The sequence below is a fragment of the Etheostoma spectabile genome, chromosome 11 (assembly GCF_008692095.1).
Source record: "Etheostoma spectabile isolate EspeVRDwgs_2016 chromosome 11, UIUC_Espe_1.0, whole genome shotgun sequence".
Lineage (NCBI taxonomy): Eukaryota > Metazoa > Chordata > Actinopteri > Perciformes > Percidae > Etheostoma > Etheostoma spectabile.
Genome location: NC_045743.1, coordinates 16,576,811 through 16,599,117, shown reverse-complemented (window position 1 = coordinate 16,599,117; position 22,307 = coordinate 16,576,811). Strand labels below are relative to the sequence as shown.

At 39.2% G+C, this 22,307-nt stretch overlaps 1 protein-coding gene across 3 annotated transcripts in view; it reads right to left on the bottom strand.

The window, feature by feature from the left end:
- Positions 1-598: 598 nt before the first annotated feature.
- The window catches only part of mrasa (muscle RAS oncogene homolog a), a 40,015-nt gene continuing 18,306 nt past the window's right edge, over positions 599-22,307 (bottom strand). For 2 of the 3 annotated variants that reach the window (XM_032529917.1, XM_032529918.1), the window contains exons 5-6: positions 20,226-20,305; positions 11,830-16,885 (exon numbers count right to left, since the gene is read on the bottom strand). In XM_032529917.1, coding sequence (XP_032385808.1) covers positions 16,786-16,885; positions 20,226-20,305 — 180 coding nt within the window. In that variant the 3' untranslated portion in view covers positions 11,830-16,785. Of the gene's footprint in view, positions 612-11,829; positions 16,886-20,225; positions 20,306-22,307 lie in introns of those variants that run through there. The other variant, XR_004334131.1, reaches the window with a different exon arrangement.

Sequence of the window (22,307 nt, the reverse complement as noted above, 5' to 3'; positions counted from 1 at the left end):
CACTAAGGTCTATATAAAAGAGACTTCAGATACAGTATTAGGAGACCACTAAGGTCTATATAACAGAGACTTCAGATACATTATTAGGGACCACTAAGGTCTATATAAAAGAGACTTCAGATACAGTATTAGGGGACCACTAAGATCTATATAAAAGAGACTTCAGATACAGTATTAGGGACCACTAAGGTCTATATAAAAGAGACTTCAGATACAGTATTAGGGGACCACTAAGGTCTATATAAAAGAGTCTTCAGATTCAGAATTAGGGGACCACTAAGGTCTATATCAGGGGTTGGGAACCTTTTTGACTCAGAGAGCCATGAAAGCAAAATATTTAGAAATTTATTTCAGTAAGAGCCAACTAATATATTTTAAGACTGAATTCAACTAAATGTGATTATAATAAGCCTCTGGATTTATTCTTTTAAATCAGGGGGAGGGAACCTTTTTGACTTGAGCTGATGGCTTTGTAGTCTGGTTGGTCCTTGGTGAGGTTGAGCTTCATGCAAGCGTAGAGGCTTTCATCCGTTAAACGTGATCGTAGGTTGGACTTGATGTTTTTAATATGTGAGAAGGACTGCTCACATGTGTACTTAAACACAGCAATACTCACACGCTGCAGTGTGTGGTATGTGACAGGAAGCGCGTTCCAAGTTTTGATAATCAGCTGGTCTTTGGGTTGAAGATTTTTCATTTCCGTCCAAATGTGCTTGCTCACCAACTCCGCTTTTTGTCGTGCGATTCTTTCCAAAACTTCATTCAGTCACTTGAACTTATTCACCCACATGTCTGAGGCCTTCAGGTCAGCCACTTCTGCTTTAAAATCTCTGACGGAGACACCAGGAATATAACTCAGGTCGGCTGTGTTCAGTGAACACTAGTTTGGATGGGTGATGAACTTAAAAAGACGAGTGTGCTCACAAAATTCTCCAAAGCGTGCTTGAACGACTGTAGGAGACTGGATGTGAAGCCAGCTAGCTGGTGGAGATCAAAGTTTTGAGTGGGATCACTTGTTTTACATGCTTCTTTAAATTGTCTCAGTTTTTTAAAATGTAGTTAACGACCTGTTTCAAGATCCATGATAAAGAGCTCCAGCTTGTTTTCAATAGCAAACACGGCTTGTTGAAGGGATGACACTGTATTTCCAATACCTTGCATTTTAACGTTGATGTTCAGTCATATCCACGAGATAGTAAAACTTGAGGAGCCACTCAGTTTCGCCTAGCTCAGGATGCTCGATACCTTTCATCTCAAGGAAAGTCCGGATTTCGTTCAGGCAAGCCGCAAAACGGCTAAGCACCTTCCCTCTTGATAACCAACGCACATTGCTGTGCAAAAGTAGACCGTGATAGTTACTTCCAACTTCATCCAGCAGTGTTTTAAACTGGCGATCATTTAAGGCTCGGGCAACAGTAAAGTTGATCACCCGAATGACCAGCAACATCACTTCGCCAAGCTGCCCGTCACACATCTGAGCACAAAGTGCCTCCTGGTGTAGAATGCAGTGGAAACTTAGGGATGGGTCTATTTTCACGTTGTTGGAGCTAAATCCTGCTCCATTCTCAGGGTTCAGTCAATTAGTAGTCAGAATCTCAGATATAATCTCTATATCTTTGTTTTGGTTGTTTTTGTATGTGTAAGCACAGTGTGAGTAACAATGCTCCAAAGAAAAATTCCTCGTATGTGTCCACATACCTGGCGAGTAAAGCTGCTTCAGATTCTGATTCTGATTCTGATGTTGATGTGTGAATCCTTTTTATTACATAGGATATCCTGAGACAAAGTAACTTGGATCAAGCTGTCACAGCTCTCCCCTTCCTTTGGCTGGCTCTTTGGCTCTTGGACCCCTAGTCTTATCCACAAAGGGTGGGGTCTCCAGGTCACAGTGATGTGATGTGTTTGTGCGCTTATTCGTTATCTTTCAGTTGGAATGTGACTGAAAGTTTATGACCCTCAGTTCAGGACTTGCAGAGCAAAAGAGCAGTGGACGTTAAAATTGGGACTGAAACCAGATTCAGGATGGTCCCTAACAATCAATTCTACTTCTGACACATTTAGGAGAGGCTGGATTCTAATGGACTGTACCAGAACATCTTATGTTATAGAACAGAGTATTGCAACAAACAACCAACAACAAACTATATACTTATAACAACAAACTTAATGCATGACCAACATGTCTTCATTTATGTTGAAATAATGCTTTTACCTTTTAGCTTGAATGTATAATGCAAATCACACACAATGTTTAAGCACATATAACATTTTAAATCCCAACAACGTTCACGGAGAAGTGACACAAATCCTTTCTTTTTCCCCACCATACACGGAGCACCATCAGTACACACAGAGAAGTTTATCCACAGGTAGATTTTTGTCTTGAGCAAACTCCATGAAAGACTTGAATAAATCCACACCTCTTGTGGACCCTTTTATTGGCAGAACAGTAAGACTTTCTTTTTGTCACCAGCAGCGTGTCTTCCAATCACACTGAACTGTTGACTCATCCAAAGCCAGAGAAAAGAACGGCGCTGCATATATGTCCTTCATTTGCATTTCCTCCACTTGGTTTGCCATCATGATGGTACGATCATGCACAGTTCTTGCCGACAGAGGCATGTCCTGTATCTGTTTGATTATCTTGTCTTTGTTCGGAAGATCATCAAAAAGTTCATTGGCTACGTCCAGCATGAACGTTTTAGCATACTTGCCATCTGTGAATTGTTTTCCGTTCCTCACTATTGCTAAAGATCCAGCAAAGCTAGCGGAATTATAGTCACCTTGCCGGGTCCACAGGCGGAGTTGCTGCTGGCTAGCCTGCACCCTGCTCAGTAGCTCTTGGCACGCTTTCATTCTGCTGTCTCCCGCGGGGTATTTTGATGCAAAGGTAGCATGGCGTGTGTCGAAGTGCCGCTTTACATTCGACCGTTTCATTGATGCAATTTTGTCATTGCAAATTAGACACATCGTAGAACCTGCTCTCTCCACAAAGGCAAATTCTTCGGTCCAATTGTCCTGAAATGTACGATACTCCTCATCTTTTTTTCTTTTCGCCATCTTCTTTGCCGAAGGGCTATATAAAAGAGTCTTCAGATACAGTATTAGGAGACCACTAAGGTCTATATAAAAGACTTCAGATACAGTATTAGGGGACCACTAAGGTCTATATAAAAGAGACTTCAGATACAGTATTAGGGGACCACTAAGGTCAATATAAAAGACTTCAGATACAGTATTAGGGGACCACTAAGGTCTATATAAGACACTTCAGATATAGTAATAGGGGACCACTAAGGTCTATATCAAAGACTTCAGATATGGTATTAGGGGACCACTAAGGTCTATATAAAAGAGACTTCAGATACAGTATTAGGGGACCACTAAGGTCTATATAAAAGAGACTTCAGATACAGTATTAGGGACCACTAAGGTCTATATAAAAGCATCCAAAAAGCACCATGTCATGGGACCTATAAGGTCACTGGTCCGGGTACGTTTTGATAGATTGTTTTTTCATTTGAACAACAAAACAAAATAACGAGAAAACCACCTTTTTTTGTTTGCTGTTTCAAACCAAAAACAAAGAAGCGGGAAAAAAAGAAGTTCTTTTCCCGTTTTGGTTTCTGAATCCAAAATCGAAAAATGACTAAACCAAATTCAAATAACGGTCTGATTTTGTTTATTTGAAATTCCTTTTTTCATTTCTCCATTTGAAGATCTACATTTAAAGAAAGACAGGTGGGCCAAGTGACCCGGAAGTAATAGTAAATATAGCCTATAAAAGAAAAGCCAAGCTTTTAGAATGGTCATAATATGCAGCACTAAACGTTAGAAGAAAAAAGATCAATCAATGAATAGGCTTATATAAACCTGGACCGAAAGAAATATGTTAGCAACAGTAGTTTATTACAGTGATTTAATGTCGTGCCTATCCACGTACACATCACCAGTCACGTTTAATGAGCACATCGTTTGGTTCAATACAGTTGGTAACATAGGTTAAGCTAAGAATTTATTGTGCGTGTGAGGCAAAGTGCAGGCTGCTGCTTTGGTGCTTTTTAGATACAGCCATTCGTTGGAAAAGAAAATGTCCTATGATTTTTAGGCGGAGACAACAAACATCCTAATTTCTACCTGTTGGCTCTCATCATGGAGCTCCGACGGGTTCATGTTGGTGGTGGTCCGCAGCGCCTATCAGCGGACTTTAGAGGGCCATGCATATGAATGTAGCGGGTATTAAATCATGCTGCCATTTCAAGGAAGGGACATTGCATCAGACAGCCTTATTACAGATGACCATGACCTGTTTGCAGTTCTCATACAAATTGGACCAGTGAAGTTGTTACAAAAATGCCAAACAAAGTATGTTTGTATTTTTTCTATTCTCTGTATTCATACTAAACTCCTTATCAAGCCAGTGTTCTGCATAATATAATATATACTGTGTAAATAAATGTATGAGTGTAAATGCACTCATACATTTCATTCACAGGTCTGAAATATGACAAAATAATTCCCCCCCCCCCCCCGTTTTCAATTAAACATCATCATCGTTATCACGACTGAGGTGGTCCCGAGAGTAATGGAGACCATAACAAAATATCTGATGACTGCACCACAGAAGACAAGACTTGCCCTTAGAGATCCAAGCCACTTACATTTTAGGGTTTTTCTCTTTTTTTAAGTGTTGGTGTTAAACATTGAAAAAAAGTTGCGTTTTAACAACATTCCGCATTCACTGGGGAAACCCAGTCCGGATTTAGCTGCGCACACAAAACTTGCATGGGATGTGCACGGCCCAGGGTGATTAACACTGCTCAGTATATCATTGGTACCAAAACCAAGTTTCTGCTGCCACACCACCAGACCACAGAGCAGCTTTTCCCCCAAGCCATCAGACTCTCAAACACTAGTTCATCCTCAGCACTGCTCCAGTGATGATCATTTATTTCTGTTGCCATTTTTATAATTGATTCTGTATTAATGTATATTGTCTGCTATATAGCAGAAGGGAGTTACAAAGCTCAATTTTACTCTAAAACTTGTTGCACTGTATGTGTTAACTTGTGGTTTTTAATTTTTAAATAATGTAATTCTGTTTTGTTTTTGTCTTGAAGACATTGTAAAATGTTCTTCCCTTAGTGCTTCACAGTAAATGTTCGGCAGCCATAGTTTGTACACACACACACACACACACACACACACACACACACACACATAGCTAGACACCTCCTTGACACAACCACAACTTAATAAGTTCATTGATGTGGAGTGAGTTTCTCCTTTGTGCTGTATTTGACATTTCAGTATGAGTGAAAATTACATCAGTGTACTATTGTGTGAGAGGAAATTCATTAGTCTGTATGAGAGTCAAATTCAATGTAGTTTTGCAACTAAACTAGAACTGAAAAGAACTGAAACTTACTATTCAACACTAGGCAAGTGTGTGAAAATTGAAATGACAGGCTGCATTTACTCTGCTAAGATAGCTGCAGAAAATCCAGCGACAATACAAAGGACATGCTAGTTAGAAAATTGTAAAAGGAATATCTGGACATTATAATCAGGCTGTCAAAAGACTTCATTTAAACACAATATAGTATACCCCAATGAATATCATGTAATCAGGATTTTTCCAATGAACTGACTTTCACTATGAGAAAATCAAGGTTAAGTCAACTAATTTTGCAGGTAGTGAGATAATTTACATAACAGACATGCAAAAGCAGGATGAGGACATGGCTTGCTCACATATCTCATTTCAACGAGGGGGGGGGGGGGGGGGGTTGTCTGCAGACCGTTACAGGCAAGGAATTTTCATCCGACTTGGTGTCTTTTCATTTTTCATCAAACTGTTAGCATTCTGGCATATTTTCAGGAAGAGGATATGTTTTTGAGTTTTCTATTTGTTGTAATAAGCAGCTTTCATATACCGTACATCTGGTTTTCATCAGACCTTAAATGGGTTGTCTTGGAAACATTTGACATCTTTATAACAACACCTGACACTTACACAGGCATCTCAGTTTGTCCAGTCTAATTTAGGACATTTTCAGTCCTCGGCATCAGTTCTCAGAAACCAGATGAAAGGCATCATTAATTAGACCCCCAACAGACTTGTTGCCTTTGCCTTGTTGCCTTTTCCAAAAGTTTTGTTGCTTCTTTCGTAGTTCTTGTTGCCTTTTTTAAAAAGATTTCACTTTTTATCGGAGGGTTTTGGCAACGTTTTTTTTAATGTTTTTGTCGCTTTTCTCAGCACATGCAAACCCACAAATCCCAAGATCCCCTCTAGATGGTTGTAGATCTCTCCTCCTTACCCCCCCTATGTTGAACACAAAGTTACACCCTTGCAATCAGGTTTTCTTGAAGGAGAATTCCAGTCTATTTCAACACGTAGCTCTGTTGTCTGTAAATCTGGAGTGCTGTCATTAGAGAGAAAAACTAAACCTATTGGTGCTGTTTACACCGTGTTATCATCCTGCTAGTGTAAGCACCCAATAGGCTTAAACAGGGTACGTTTTAAACGAGTTTTTAGCCTCTAAACATGTTCAAAATTAGTACCAGTGTCTACCCATGTGCAGTGATTCCTTCTGAGTGAACACAGTGAATCTGACTACTGTAGATGTGACAGAAACTAAAGGTTGTGCTAATTCAGCTGTGTTTAGTTCCTGTGTTGACGCTGTAAGGCAGGGGTCTTCAACAGGGGGTCCGTGACCCCTAGGGGGTCCGCGGAGGTACTGCATGGGGGTCGCGAAAGTTTTGGTTGATTAGACTTTTTTTATATCCACCCCCCCCCCCCCCCCCCCCACTGCGATTTTTCCAATAATTGAAATGTCTTTAAATACACATTAACATGAATTCAACACACTGTAGTAAACAGATAAATGGAGGCAGAAGATGTCTTTCAGTCATCAATGCACACATGGCACTATAGGACCAGTTTGATATAACACAATTTTATACAATATATATAATTAGGGGGTCCACGCTCCATCTCGCCATCAGTTTGGGGGTCCTTGGCCTGGAAAACGTTGAAGACCCCTGCTGTAAGGAGTGCTTCGGGACCGTCTACAAACTACAACACCGAAAAGAGATACAAACATTTCTCAAAAATAAGGATATGCTTATTTTTGAAAGTAAGTGCTGTAGTACAACTGGCAAGAGACAAGTTCTAACTGAGGTAAGTTTGGAGACAATACCTTATTTAATCATTAAATTGATAGCCTACATACAGAGGTGGTTAGAGTAGCCAAAAATTAAAAAAGTACTGTTACTTCAGAATAATATGACTCAAGTAAAAGTAAAAGTAGTCGTCCAAATAATTACTTGAGTAAGAGTAAAAAAGTACTTGATGAAAAAACTACTCAAATAGTGAGTAATACAGTTACAGTGAGTAACTGTTGAGTAACGTCTGATTTATTTCTTAACACAAGCATCAATCAGACAGACAAAAATACAAAATAATTATATTTAGGCAAACTATTGTTCATCCAATCAATACAATAAATTGAAATTAATTTATTAATTACAAAATAGCTTAAGTGAGAGACTTGTCACATTAAATTTGAATGGATACTGCATGTGCAAAACATAATGTAACCTAAAAGACAAAGATCCACCTCTCCACAGCAAAAACTAAAACTACAGCTACGTCTCCTCAGGTTAGATGTTGAGTTGTTAAACGCTCACATGTCCGTTTTTTTTGGTCGACACTGAAGACGCCGCATGATGTAGCTGCTGTTTCGCACTTTTCCTAAGGTAACCATGCTTTCACTGTGAGGCCGGGGGGTTCCTCCACGTCTGTGTTGCCTTGGCGACCTTCTTTGTTTTGCTACGACTGTAAGCTAACATGTCCCGCCCATAGATATATACAGTCTATGGTCCCGCCGCTGAGAACGAGTATGGTCACGTGACTGCACAACGCCGTTTGATTGGTGGAACACAGTCACGTGGTAGAGCCTTAAGCGGAAGACTCTCTCTGTCAAAATAAAACATTAAAATGAGACGTACGCTGGGGTAAAAACAATGACGCGTAGAATACCAACGAGGTAAAAAGAAAAGTAACGAGCTCCTTGTAGCCTGATGTAGCGGAGTAAGAGTACAGTTTCTTCTTCACTAATCTACTCAAGTACAAGTAAAAGTATAGTGATTTAAAACTACTCCTAGAAGTACAATTTTTTCAAAAACTTACTCAAGTAAATGTAACGGAGTAAATGTAACTCGTTACTACCCACCTCTGCCTACATATATATATATTTTTTAATCTCTTTTCTGTGTTGTAGTTTAAACTCTCATCGCCGGAACTAGGTGAATTAACACAACTTGTATCCATTTCTGTCACGACTACAGAAGTCATATTCACTGTGTTCACTCAGAGGGAATCATTGCACATGGGTAGGCAATATAATGACATTTTGAACATGTTTAGAGGCTAAAAACATGTTTAAAACTTGCCCTGTTTAAGCCTGTTAGGTGCTAACGCTGGCAGGAGGATAACACGGTGTAGGCAGCTCCGATTGTTTTGACTCATTGGGGCACCTAACACACTATCAGTACGTCAGTGTTCAAAAAATGCTGTGAAATGGGACTTAACCTAGCAACATTGGTTGGTTCAGGTGCCAGATTTCACATCACAAACCTCATCATACAGAACCACTATGTGACAGACCATTTACCCAATCATGTAAATTTGTCTTATATAGAGCAGAATGCATTGCCTTGTTCTGGTTTGCATTTTATGGCATGGAAAACAAATCTGAGGGGCAGCGTGCCACTTCTATGGGCGTAAATATGTGTCAACAGAAACTGAATTTGAATTGCTAAACTTGAACAATTGCATTGAAAAACTGAATATGAATCCCTTAATTTGAAATTGTATTGTTTCATTTGAATCTCGACATTAAAAAAACTGAAACTGAATAGTATAGTTTGAAATTGAATTTATTCGTTTGGAACTGAAATCCAATAAAATATGATGATCAATGAATATTCAACTCTATATATCTTCACATTCAGTCCTTACAATTCAAATTCAGTTCACAAAATTCAATTTCAAGCTACTACGACAGACATCCAGGTACTGTATTAAATTTGATACACACCTTTCAAAATGATTTTACCGTCAATGAAGTTAGGAAATATTAAGTAATTACACATTGCAAAAAAAACCTTAATATTCCTATTGAAGTATCAGAAACAATTTTCAAGTTTTTCTTACCTTAACGTCTTTAAATTTGGCAAACATATCCTAGTAAAACCACATGTGGATCATGATTGACAACCTCCATTTTCTCCAATGAAGGGCCTATGGTGGATGAGTGGTTGTCCCCTGGTGGATTATATGTGTACTGCATGTAGTGTACTGCATGTATCTGGTTTTAAGGGGGAATACAATATCACACTGATGATGTATCAGTGTCTCCAAAACATGTGTATCAAATATGATAAACTTTGCGTTACAGGATCCACTCGGGTCCAGTAGACGCAAACACCTCATATGTAATAGAGAAAATGAGCCAAGGCCAATGAGTTTGAGTTAGAAGAAATAATAAATAGCATAATTTTTCTTTTAGCAAACATTGAAAACGGGTCCCACAGACCCGGACAACACACAAGGGTTAACCCTCCCGGCGTGTTGGACACATGTTGAGTCTGGGGACAGACTTGTATGTGTCAAATCAGTGCACTTCCCCCTTTATATTTTGTTACCTTCTTTTTTTCTGCCCAAATGTCACACACCTTTTTAATCTCTCGTCTCTCCAGCATTATATTTGGATTTCACTCTTTTCTCAACATTTCTTTGACTAAGGATCCCAAGTTTGACTTCCAATAAATTCTTTAGTCACAAATAATTGGTCTTTTCTTCCACACTGCTCTCTTGTTAGCGCTTTTCTCTCTTTCCTGCTCCTATTTAATATCTGTCATCTCACTGCTGCCTTGGTAATCTCCAGAGAAAACCAGATGAAACCCTATTTACCGCGAGGATTTTTTAAACATGTGTACCTCTACACCTCTGTTTGGCCTGGCTGCCTGTTCTGTCTCATTCCCGATTGCCACGATCACTCCTGCCTGCCTTTGTCTATCTGACAACATCGCCACCAGCAACATTGTCATCACACGCCTTTATCGCCCCGTTGTTGTTTCTCTTTCTCACCTCTCTAACACTCCTTCCTTTCTCTTCAGAGAATCTGGCAGTCACTGAAAGTCACACATCATTACGCTTGCCATTCGCAATTAGTGTTTTTTATTCTTCATATGAAGCCATAACTGATTGTGAGATTGTGGGAGTTAAAAACAGCTGGTTTGGGAATAATCCACACCTTTCAAAGATGCTGTGATCCTATTCTCAGATTCAAATAGCTGTTGAATCTGACTTAACCCTTTCATGGCGTGCTGTTTCAAACTGCCGTCGTTATATGCACAGTCCAGTTCACTTCGGTAGAAGATTATACCTTATAGTACCTTCTTTTTTCATTTTAAATGTGAGTTCCATTTTCAAAACAACTCTCTCCCTCAATATGTTTGCATCAACACACCTTAATCCATATGATCACACCACGCACATACTGTTTAGCTGCATGAATCGTTGCACTGTATCCTAAAGATTCTAAGAAACTGAGTCACAGCTTTCTTGAAATTATATAGAAAAAAAAGGCAGACTGGTCATAGGAATAAACGAGCCTACAGCTGTACTGGCTAGTACAGTAGTGGCGAGGTTCTGCGCCTAAAAAAGAAATCTCCTTGAATGAGATTGTGAGAGAGTGTGCAAGAGTGCAATAAACCCAGCCATATCTACACTGACCAGACCCGGCAGCTACATTATCAGATGGATGCCAATGGTATTTACAGCACAAGTTTTGAAATGATTAGTAAGAAACCTGATCTGTGTTGCTAAATAAGAAATGAGAACAGGAGGTGTGTGCATTGTGGAGGATTGTGGAGTGATGTGGCCACATCCTCCTAAAGTAATCAGTCAGTCTATTTTTTTGGGTCCTGTCAAAAACGTAGTTAGTGTGCTTCTTATTTCCAAACAGTTTTTTTCCCCATACTGCTTATTTCCATTTAAATGAGCTGTTCATATACTAAAAATTTTGCAATTTTTGTTTTGTTGCAATATGATTGTAATCAGAGAATTGATTGGATCAAGCCGGCACGTAGTCTTCTGCAGTTAACTTTAGCGCATCTCTTGTGTTTATCATTTAGTTTCTTCTCTCATGGTTTAATCTAAAGTGTAAGTAGTTGTGTCTCTGAGAGAGGACAAGTAATCAGCAAAGTGCTGTCCCCCAGTGGTAAGACCCTCAAATAGCATTTAGAGATAGCACAAAAACAAGTAGGCCTATAGGCAAAATGTTAGTTTTGTCTACATGTTGACACATCTTTTGATCAAAGGTCTGCAGTTTTGGGGTAGAATTCTATCTTTTAAAAACCCTTAAGACCATCTTGCACCACTCTTGCCCCTTGCCTCATGTTAAGCACATCTCCTGACCAATTTCATCCTGAAAAGAATATGTAAATCAATAGCAGAGATGCAGTACCTGTTCTGTGTGCCGGTCCACCTTGTGTTCCCAAGAGGGGTTGAAATCAATGAGGGAAAATGGAGCTTTCAGCATTCTCTCTCATGAAATCAATGGACCCTGACAGCACTGAAGATTGATGAGGGGAGCTTCTGCTGAACATGCAAGACGACTCCCAAAACATGCGTACCCATGTTCAGCGTTGCTTTACACGGCTCTGATCCCAAGCTGTTCAGCAGTGAGTTATCACGGGCATTTTAATATCAGGGATACCCACCTACACCGTCTAACAGAAAAAAGGAGCAGTCAAACATTTAAAATCACAATACTTTTATTTCTTTATTCAAATATAATCGACCCCTGAGGCTAGATTTAAAAAAAAAAAAAAGGCCAGTTTGTTTGTGCCTCGTCTAGCTCCTCAGTCTGACACAGCCAGTTAGAACACAACAGACCTGTCCAAAAACACACATTACACAACTTGTGTGACAACTCCAAATTTTGCTTTTTGCAATCCAGACCTAAAGTTACACAGCCTTTGCTGCCACATACTGACAATGTTTCAGGACACATACAACTCAAAAATACTTAGTGTCCATTTGAAAAACAATGCTACCTCTTCAATTCATGAAAGTGCTTGATTTACTGCACCATACAGCATATAATCCATGGTCAAATCATTGGTACATTATATTCACTTTCAGCATTTGTATTTGGTCTGCCTGCAATGTGAAGATGGTGCAATAAATCAGCAGGTTTCTTTGTACCAGAGGGAATGATTTATTTCAGAAAGGTAACTTTTTCATTTCAAACTGTGTTTTGGACCTTAAACCAAGAAGTGAAATAGTCAACTAGAAGACACCGGCCAATCCATGAGCTCAGTTTGCTTAAGGGAATTGTGTGACATTTTTGGAAATATGCTTTTTCTTTGACTGTTCGTTTTTTATTTAAGGGGCTCCTAGAGGAGTTATGGGATCTTTAGTCAAAATAGACTTGGCATTCCCTTTGCCAGAAATACATTTTTCTATGACCCTCCAAAATTATTTGGAAAAGAGGCATGACCCTCCCCAACTATGTATTAATGTCTTTTGTACTTATTTGGCGTATAGGTAAAGCTGCCGAAGCTGAACATTATCCAAAACTGTTGTCTAATATAATCCGTTGCTACTTATCTTTTTATTTATAGTTTCGAAAACTGCATTTTATATATATGAAATTTGTAAAATTAGGATTAAAACCTTGTTTCTGAAATCATAAAACATTAAAAACTGCATTAGCGTTTAACGTTGACGTCTGTTTAAGCCATATTACACGGGAGTGTCCGTAAGCATCACTGAAGTGTACACTCCAGTGTAATATTGCCCTGTTTAGTAAGCCGGGCATTACCAATTAGACCGTTGGATTTCCCAAACTGAATTAATCCCACACATATTTAAACACAAAACTGCTTTGCTAGTTCCATCGTGTTGTAACTGAGGCATCTGCTTTAAAAAAACTGTATTCATTAGCATGATTATTGTTTAGTTCAAAATCATCTAAAACACCGCAGACATAGTAGACCAGACGCAAGCTTTTATTTTGAAAAGTAGAAGCTTGGAGATGGCACCAACCGGGAGGGTGTGAGACAAGATGGCATGAGACGGGAGGTCTCCAGGCTGCAGCTAACCCGGCTCAGCCGAGACTGAGAGCTACATTGGAAAATATGCACCAAATAAACCACTTGAAATTGTGCGGTTTTCATGAATACAAAAGTTGGGTGACCCTCCCCCCTAGACTAGAAAACGTTGGGTGACCCTCCCCTCAACAAAGACTAAAAAGACATGGCCATCCCCTATTTTCTTCTGGTGGTCTATTCCCTAAATACCGAACGGTCCCTAATGTATATTCACTAAAAACTGGAAACGGGGAAACAGCTAGCCTGGCTCTGTCCAATGGTAAAAAATAATCCAGCATATAAACCCACATGAAAACCGTAACTTGTATAAATGAAATAAACTACATACAACACACTCAGTGAGCTTTGTAGGTGCCAGTTGGCTGATTTTGTTTCCAATCAGACCGAGCCAGACTAGCTGCTTCCAGACTTTACACTGAGATAATGACTGCTTGCTTGTAGCTTAATGTTGTATCAATGTAACTTTCATCAAAAAAATGAATAAGCGGATTTCCCGAAATGTCAAACTATCCCTTTTAAGAAATTTCACATTGAAAAAAGGAAACATTTTAAAGTTACAAATTGGACGACAAATGTTCTTCAAGTGTGAGGCCATCCACCTGAGCTCCAGTAAAGAAGACGTCCTCACACTTATTCAGCGCAGGACCAAACTCGGTTTCTTTATCTTGGTCCACAACACATCACAAGTCTCTTCATATGAGGGCTCAAAAGGGAGTTTAGCTTTTTGTCAAGGTCTGGGACACGCTGAGGTAACATAGACAGTAATAAATTATTCAGTTTAAAAAAAAACACTTTGCAAGAATCATATCAATAATTCATATTAATAATACAAAATGGTATCAAACATACATGATGCAACATTTTCATCAAACACATTCACTTTTTTAAATTTTTTACTTTACTTTTTTTCCCTCCCAAGATCCAGAGTCTGCTGCTTCATCATTGCTTGATTATCAGTACTTCAGTGTTTCCTGTGTGTCCTTCTCTGGAAACTCATTGTGTAGTCCCTTTAACAGAAGATGTAGATTAATACCGATTTCCTTCTGTTGCTGAGGTTGCTTTTCCACTTTCGTGCTGAGGTGAACTTGTATGCCGTTAAATAGCTTTAGTTTTTCTCATAACCAACCTCCTTAAATTTAAAGCTTTAGTGCGTAACTTATGATGATATTAATAGACTTCCGTTTCATTCAAGCCGTTGCCAAATGAGCTGCTACAAAGCTAATTAATTATCAGCTCCACACAACTCTCTCTGTACTCCTGTATGGTTGTGTTTAGAAGATAATGACCTCTTCTGACGATGTTTTTTTAATCCTTCGTGTACTTCTTGGGTACTAGCAACCGCGTGGAGCAGGGATGGGGGCGCGTGCGTGATCACAGAAGGCTTGTATCATGTGGATGCGCCGACAGTTTTGATGTCATTACTTAGAATTTCTCATGGAGGCGACAATAAAACTACGCACTATAGCTTTAAAATCAAGTCACATGGAACGTTTCTATCAACACCTTTTTGAATGATTCAATTCCAACTGATTTGATCTCATTCACAATCATCACCAAGGCAACAGGCATACACAGGCACACAGAGCTACAACGCTAATTGCCCATGTGCTTGTTTTGTTGTCCAATTTTACATTCAAAATTGTTTTTGACCGTGCCTTTCATTTCACTTACAGGTTTGAACAGAAAACAACATGCCAATAGGAAAGTGAGAAACTGTATTAAAAGTGCAAAAATGTATTCCTCCAAGAGACGGTATTTATCCAGACAAAACAAAGTTGTCCACCGAAGCTTTAGTGCGTTAACAGTACAAGCCATTTCATAGGTTATTAAATTGTACATTCCTATCCACCTCAAGACAACATACATGAATATACGGAATGTCTTGTTGCTTCGAGTGTGTGGTTTTCCTTCAACTACACTTAGTCTGTAGCTAAGCTGACATGGCTTTAAGCCCTCGGAGCATCCCACTGCCTGCTTCAGACAGGCATGCTAATTCGGATGTATTCCCACGGCTACAGTATGTATCCCCGAACTAAAGGAGTGTCCTCCTTTACTGAGCATGATTTAATTATCCTGAATTCAGCGCTGCGGTCTGAAAAGATTTAAAATAAAGTGACATCACATTATTTTGGTTAGTGGCCAGTGCAAATTTAGCTTCTCCAGGCTGCTTCAGATCTGTAACATGAAGCATGAAGTTATCCCTTATCTATTCTATTTAATTCATTATTTCCTACGGATCCTTTTGTAAAACAGCATGGAATTTGTTTAACATTGTCACGTGTAATTAGATTTTTTTTAATATAACAAATAAAAAATTGTAAATTTCTATATTTTGTTTTTCAATACTAAAACAAGGAAAGCAACTTGTTTTTGACGACAATCTGTTAAGACTACAAAGACAAAGGACATATCAGGGCTGCTGTCCATACAGTACTGATGAAAACTACACCCATCATGCCATTGACAGTGACAACGAGGCCACCCAAAAAAAACATAATTATTGATGTAAAGTGGCACTGATATACTGTGTCTTTATGGTGGAAAAATTATCCTTTGTATTAAAAAAAATATATATATATAATATATATGGCCGCTGACACATCAGTGTTGGAATGAACCCTGTTATGTTTACATTAAAGTGTAACCACATACACCGACCAATCTTACTCTCTTTTACAATTATACTATTTAAACACGTATTCAACAAGCAGATGCAACCATAGCACTCACCGGTCCACCGATATCACACATTTTCGCTGCATCCCGTCACTGCACATGCTACGACACGTCCTTCTGTCCTCTCTGAATTGACTTTTTTTTTTTTAAAACAGCATTACCAAAAACACCAACACCACAAAGTTCACGCTACACTCACAGAACTTGCAGTTCACTCATTGACAACGCCACCTAACTTCTATTTCCACTATACGCAACTTCTATTTCCACTATACCAAAAACAAAATCACTCTCACATCCATCCGCTATGCCCTTATGATGTCCACTCAACAAAGAGGGAGCACAGACGACGAATTTAGACCACACGGGTGCTTTTCTTCCAGAAAAGTTGTGAGAGCGTGAGGATAGAAAAGATGATGACCAGCAGGTTTATGGAAGATGAAAAACGAGGCGCCATTTTGAGCCGGGTCCTCCCTTTTTCCTTCCTTTCGCTAGAAGACAAAAGTTCCATCCAAATGTCAAGGTGATTCTGATCTCTGGCTCCTCCCCCCCAGAGTCTGTCGTCTAGTGCCACGCTTGAACTTACATTTAAAAAATGACACTTAACTGAGAAACAGTTGAGTGACACGGTAGTTCTGTTTCGAAAAGAGATGAGAGGGATCTATAGACCTTTGAAAGGGACCATACGTTTAGGAGAGAGAGCACAGCACTCATTCCAAGGCTTTGTGAAGGGTGAGGGGACATTAGTCAGATTCACTTTGCCTTCCACCCCCCTGGATCCATCCAGCAATTCATGGTCAACACCCCCCTCCCCCCTTTGTGCTCCAGTAGTTGACCACTGCTGGGGTGTTCAATGACATCCAAAAGGTATGTGGGTGTGTGTATGTGTATGTTCACGAATGATAGACAGGACGAGGGAGGTCACAATATGGCGCAGTGGAACCTGTGGGAACTCGCTGAACGTTCTGCTCTCCATTTCATCTTCTTTTTCTTCTTCTGGTTTCGTTCTGGCACCTGTTGTCTGTGGGTGTGGAGGAAAAAAAAAACATGTTTTACAAAAAAAAAAAATCTGAACTCAGGATCAATTTACCAGCATTAAGTGAAACCTAAAGTTACAATTATCCTACTATACAGTTTAAATTTTCGCTCATAATATATATATATATATTTATATATAAAAATATACAAGAGGAGTTCATTCAAATCAGTGGTTATTTTTAAAGTGAATACTAGTATTACAGAAATATTCCAACATTCTAGGAAATACGCTTATTAATTGACAAGAAGATTTATTCAACCCTCTGTCTGTACAGTAAATATAAAAGCTACTGCCATCAGTCAGTTAGCTTAGCATAGCACAAAGGTTATAACATACACCTAGAGTCACCTATTAAGGTCACTAATTAACATGTTATATGTAATCTGTACAACACTGTATGTTGTGATTATATTACAGCTAAGGGCTAAAATAGTCCCTCCTGTGCTGGCCGCCGAGGCAGTTGCTATGGAATATACTGTAGGTACTAGCATATTTATTATTATCACTGGCTAACGTTACACTGATTACATATTTGACTATTTATTTACATTTATTTATAAAATGGGTAGCTCAAATAAAAAAAAAAGACTAACTGAAACAAAGAAGCCCAACAAAGTTAGCTAGTAGGCCAAAAAGATGCAACAAAATGAAAATATTCAGGTTCCGATTTCTATGCCAGGATCAGAAACTGTAAAGGTGAGCTCTTTGGCCTGAGCAGCTATGTTTGTTTCCGTGCTGGCCTTGACCGTTAGATTAATGACCCGGCGCTCAGTCCATCCTGGTGTCCCCTCAAAGATGCAGAGTTTACAACGTGCAACAATGTATTCATCGGCGTTGTGAAAACACAGAGAAAGAACTGGACTGGACATAACAGTTCATCATGCGTCAATATCAAAAGATGACTTCAAGTCAATGAAGAAGGTGCTTGATCCCAACACCCCCGGACAGTGTGGTTCAATGTTCAACTTCACTTTTGGCCCAGGGGAAATGAAGGCAATCGGCAGCTGCAACCTACGCCAATCACCATCAACAGAGACAAAAACAGGCTTAAGTATGCAACGCTGGCCTCCAACGAGCATACAAAGAATGACGATAACCCACCGGAGAAGAATAAAGAGACTTATGTATGAACAGCCTTTCTCTGTGTTTTCACAACGCCGATGAATACATTGTTGCACATTGTAAACTCAGTGTCTTTGAGGAGACACCAGGATGCACTGAGCGGTGAGTCATTAATCTAACGGTTAATCCAGCACAGAGACAAACAATAACTGCTCAGGCCATAGAGCTCACGTTTACCGTTTCTGACAGTGGCATTGAAATCTCGCAAGATTTCATTGAGCCTTTGACGAATCTAGACCACACGGGTGCTTTTCTTCCAGAAAAATTGTGAGAGCGTGAGGATAGAAAAGATGATGACCAGCAGGTTTATGGAAGATGAAAAACGAGGCGCCATTTTGAGCCGGGTCCTCCCTTTTTCCTTCCTTTCGCTAGAAGACAAAAGTTCCATCCAAATGTCAAGGTGATTCTGATCTCTGGCTCCTCCCCCCCAGAGTCTGTCGTCTAGTGCCACGCTTGAACTTACATTTAAAAAATGACACTTAACTGAGAAACAGTTGAGTGACACACAGCCTTTCTCTGTGTTTTCACAACGCCGATGAATACATTGTTGCACGTTGTAAACTCAGTGTCTTTGAGGAGACACCAGGATGCACTGAGCGGTGAGTCATTAATCTAACGGTTAATCCAGCACAGAGACAAACAATAACTGCTCAGGCCATAGAGCTCACGTTTACCGTTTCTGACAGTGGCATTGAAATCTCGCAAGATTTCATTGAGCCTTTGACGAATCTAGACCACACGGGTGCTTTTCTTCCAGAAAAGTTGTGAGAGCGTGAGGATAGAAAAGATGATGACCAGCAGGTTTATGGAAGATGAAAAACGAGGCGCCATTTTGAGCCGGGTCCTCCCTTTTTCCTTCCTTTCGCTAGAAGACAAAAGTTCCATCCAAATGTCAAGGTGATTCTGATCTGATTCTGAAAGATATAAAACTACACCTTTATCTGCACACCAGTCTTCAAAGCACTGGACTGTTTAACGGTGTTCAGTTCATTTCGGTTTGTCACCAGTTGGTCCTCTATAGGTAGCTTTGCATGTTGTTGAGCAAGTGGATTTTTTCTAAGCTGGGCATTCCGCAATGCACTCCTCCATCGTCAGGCCACCCAGGACATCCAAGTTCACTCTGAATGTTTCCATTTTGTGACGCCTTTTAGGCCTACTAGCTAACTATGTTAGGCTACTTTGTTTCAGTTTGTCTTATTTCAGATGTGGAGTGCTTCTTATTGTGCATAGGAATTTAAAAATCATAGTTGTATGTGTTTATTATATCAAGGCTACAAACCAATCAGATTGCTTCATTTGAGCTACCAGTTTTATAACACAATTAGTAAGTCATATAAAGCTTAGAGCCATAAATAGTATGTGTCACTTCTTAGAGATTTTACATTAAACATTTTATAGGTGAGTTTCAAGGCAGACTTGTTTTCATGTACGTGTCTGCCTGAACTGCTAATGTATCAATCAGAAAAAAGCACAAACTGTCTTTATCTACCCCCCTGTATGACTGGCTTTCTACAGTATAACCACAAGAGGGCAATGTTGATTTATCAATCAACTCTGCTTTCTTTTCTTTCTTTTTTTTATAATTGACCAAAACAGAAGATCCTTAATGAGTCTGTAACCAACCTGGCATGTTGACAATGAGAACTTTCCCCTTTCTTTTTGCAAACACAGAAGGTGCAGCTGTGTAATAGGGTATCTGAGAATAGGGCCTAAGCCATGGTGGTATGCCTACTAGTTGGTCCTTGCAACAAGAGAAGGCATTAAAACAGAATATAACCGCATTCAAAACATGGATGCAAATGAAATTCTTCTGAAATTGCATGTGTAAAGACAGGAAATAGCTCTGGGCTTTTTTTTCTTTCCTTTCCCCCTCTACTTACTAAACATACTTCCACTGCCCTTAAATAACACTCTCTCTCTCTCTCTCTCTCTCTCTCTCTCTCTGTGCCACTAACACTAACAAAGTAAAATAAACACTAAGGGGGACAGGGTGACACACTTTCTTCTTTCTTGAGACAATTTTATTAGATGTCATGGCTGGATTTTAGTTTGTAAACAGTAGATTCTTAAGAGCCAAGCAATACTGTCCTCAAGGAGTTTGACAGCTGTTACTGCCTGTTAATCTGTTTTTGTATGCAAAGATGTCACATTTTTCATCTCATGAAAATAAGACAATAAACTGAAGTGAACCTGAAGTTACCTTATAACACGAACCAGCTCGTGAAAGGCTTTGTCCACATTCATTGGAGGATCCTTGGCACTGGTTTCAATATAAGTTATCTGACGAAGCAAGCAGACATAATCCAAATCTAAGCATAAGTGGTATTCAAGAGGTATTAATTGTTCACTAAAATGCAAAATATCCAATTTGGTTGAATAACCAAATTCTGTTATATTGTAGATTGTATAATGTGAAGGAATACACCACATAGGGAGACATATAATTAGCATTTAACCATTACAATGAAAAGCCATCAAATGCTACATGGCTAAGAAACAATAAGGGTCACTACAAGTTGCCTGATGACCTGAAACCAGTAGAAAAAACAAGTTTTTTCAATTGCTAGACGACAGTGGGCACAACTGGAGCTAAATGTGGACCAAACTCTAGTTTGTTTTTCATTGCTTGAACAGTTTTCAAAACTTTACACACTTATCCCATCACTTTAACCACAACGTGCACAACATGGTGGGTTTACAGCACTTTGTTCCAATGCTAACACGCTACTCTCACAACTGTTAAGCACACACTCAAAACAGAATAGATTTCTGTCTGGTGACTTTCAAACACTGCCGATTGCAATTTTAACTGAAAGTCAAAGCAGATGTCCTGTTTTAGACTAGGTACTATATAGAGAAATCTAAGATCAGTTTTTTTTTCCACACCCACCAAAAAAGAACTAAACAACCCTATAACATCTGAGAGGAATGTGCCACAACTGGCACCACTATGCTACCGCCTGACTTTTTGCACATTACATTGACTGTCGACTGTATGCATAATTGCACATTTTTAACTCAAATATTGCTGCTCTTTTTTCCTCATTGTATGTGCCTTCTTAGTTTTACTTTTTTATATTGTTTACTTGAATGTTATGTTTGTCTGTGGACCTAATTGGTAAAATATGTCTTGTCTACACCGTGGGATAGAGGGAAACGTAATTTCGATCTCTTTGTATGTCTTGACATGTGAAGAAATTGACAATAAAGCAGACTTTGACTATGAGAAATGAAAGAAAGAGCAAAAAATACCAACATGTCCAGGTAAGATTTCTGAGGTTATATACACAGCTATAAAAAAGTGAAAAACACTACCTGTACTATAGTAAAACTATATTCTTACTGTTTTTCAGAAAATAATGGAGAAGAAAGCAGTGTCAACACCACATTCATTAGTATTTAGAGAGGATGCAGACATCCAATGTGATGAAGAAACCGCTGGAGAGAGGCAGGAATAGTCACAGTATTCTTTCTTACTTTTTTTTCTCTCCAAAATTCTATAAATTACTAGAGACAAAATACTATATTGAAGCAAATTGATGAGTCACCTCAATTGTTCAAACTGTAATACTATTTTCTGTATTGGTGTTTTTACTCAGTGTGTTCTGAGTGACAGTGTGTGTTCTCTCAGTGAGGATTGTTTGGCTGCACTGAGCCTGTTTTGAGACGTGTTGGTTTGCTTGGAATGAGTTTTGCAGCTGATGTGAACAGTTTAGTTTTAGGTGACTGTTGGTAATGCTGACTGTAGTTTTGCAAATGTGGCTTCAGTTGTGCCCAGTGTCGTTTAGCAATCAAAAAAAAACAAGGCGTCACATCCCTGGAATTAGCGGGCTTGAGTGCCTGTGTCAGAGTGAGTTGCCAATTCCCTTGAATTCCTTCTGGACAAAACTTATTTAACTACACAAGTTCTCCCTGATCAGTAAAATTGGTGCATTCTGTATAGAAATGATCCTTTTGGCAGATTACAGAAAGCACAACTTTCTGGCTTTATTCCACACTCACATTTGCCTCCTTCTGCCCACCTCAATGGTCATGCTGTGTTCAACGTATGACAGAGGTAAAAATGACCTGCTAATATGAACCCAAATGATTTCACATGAAGACCGCATTTTGTAGACGTAGTCGGAGTCTGTATCATCAAGTTGTTCTTTTTGTTAGTTATACATGGGTGAGAATAGTCTACGGTTCAGCTGTGGAAACCAAATGAACCTTTTGGTGCTAATTCCATTGGGTTTTATTTAGATTTAGATTTCAGATTCGAGGACACAACTCTGTGAGCAAT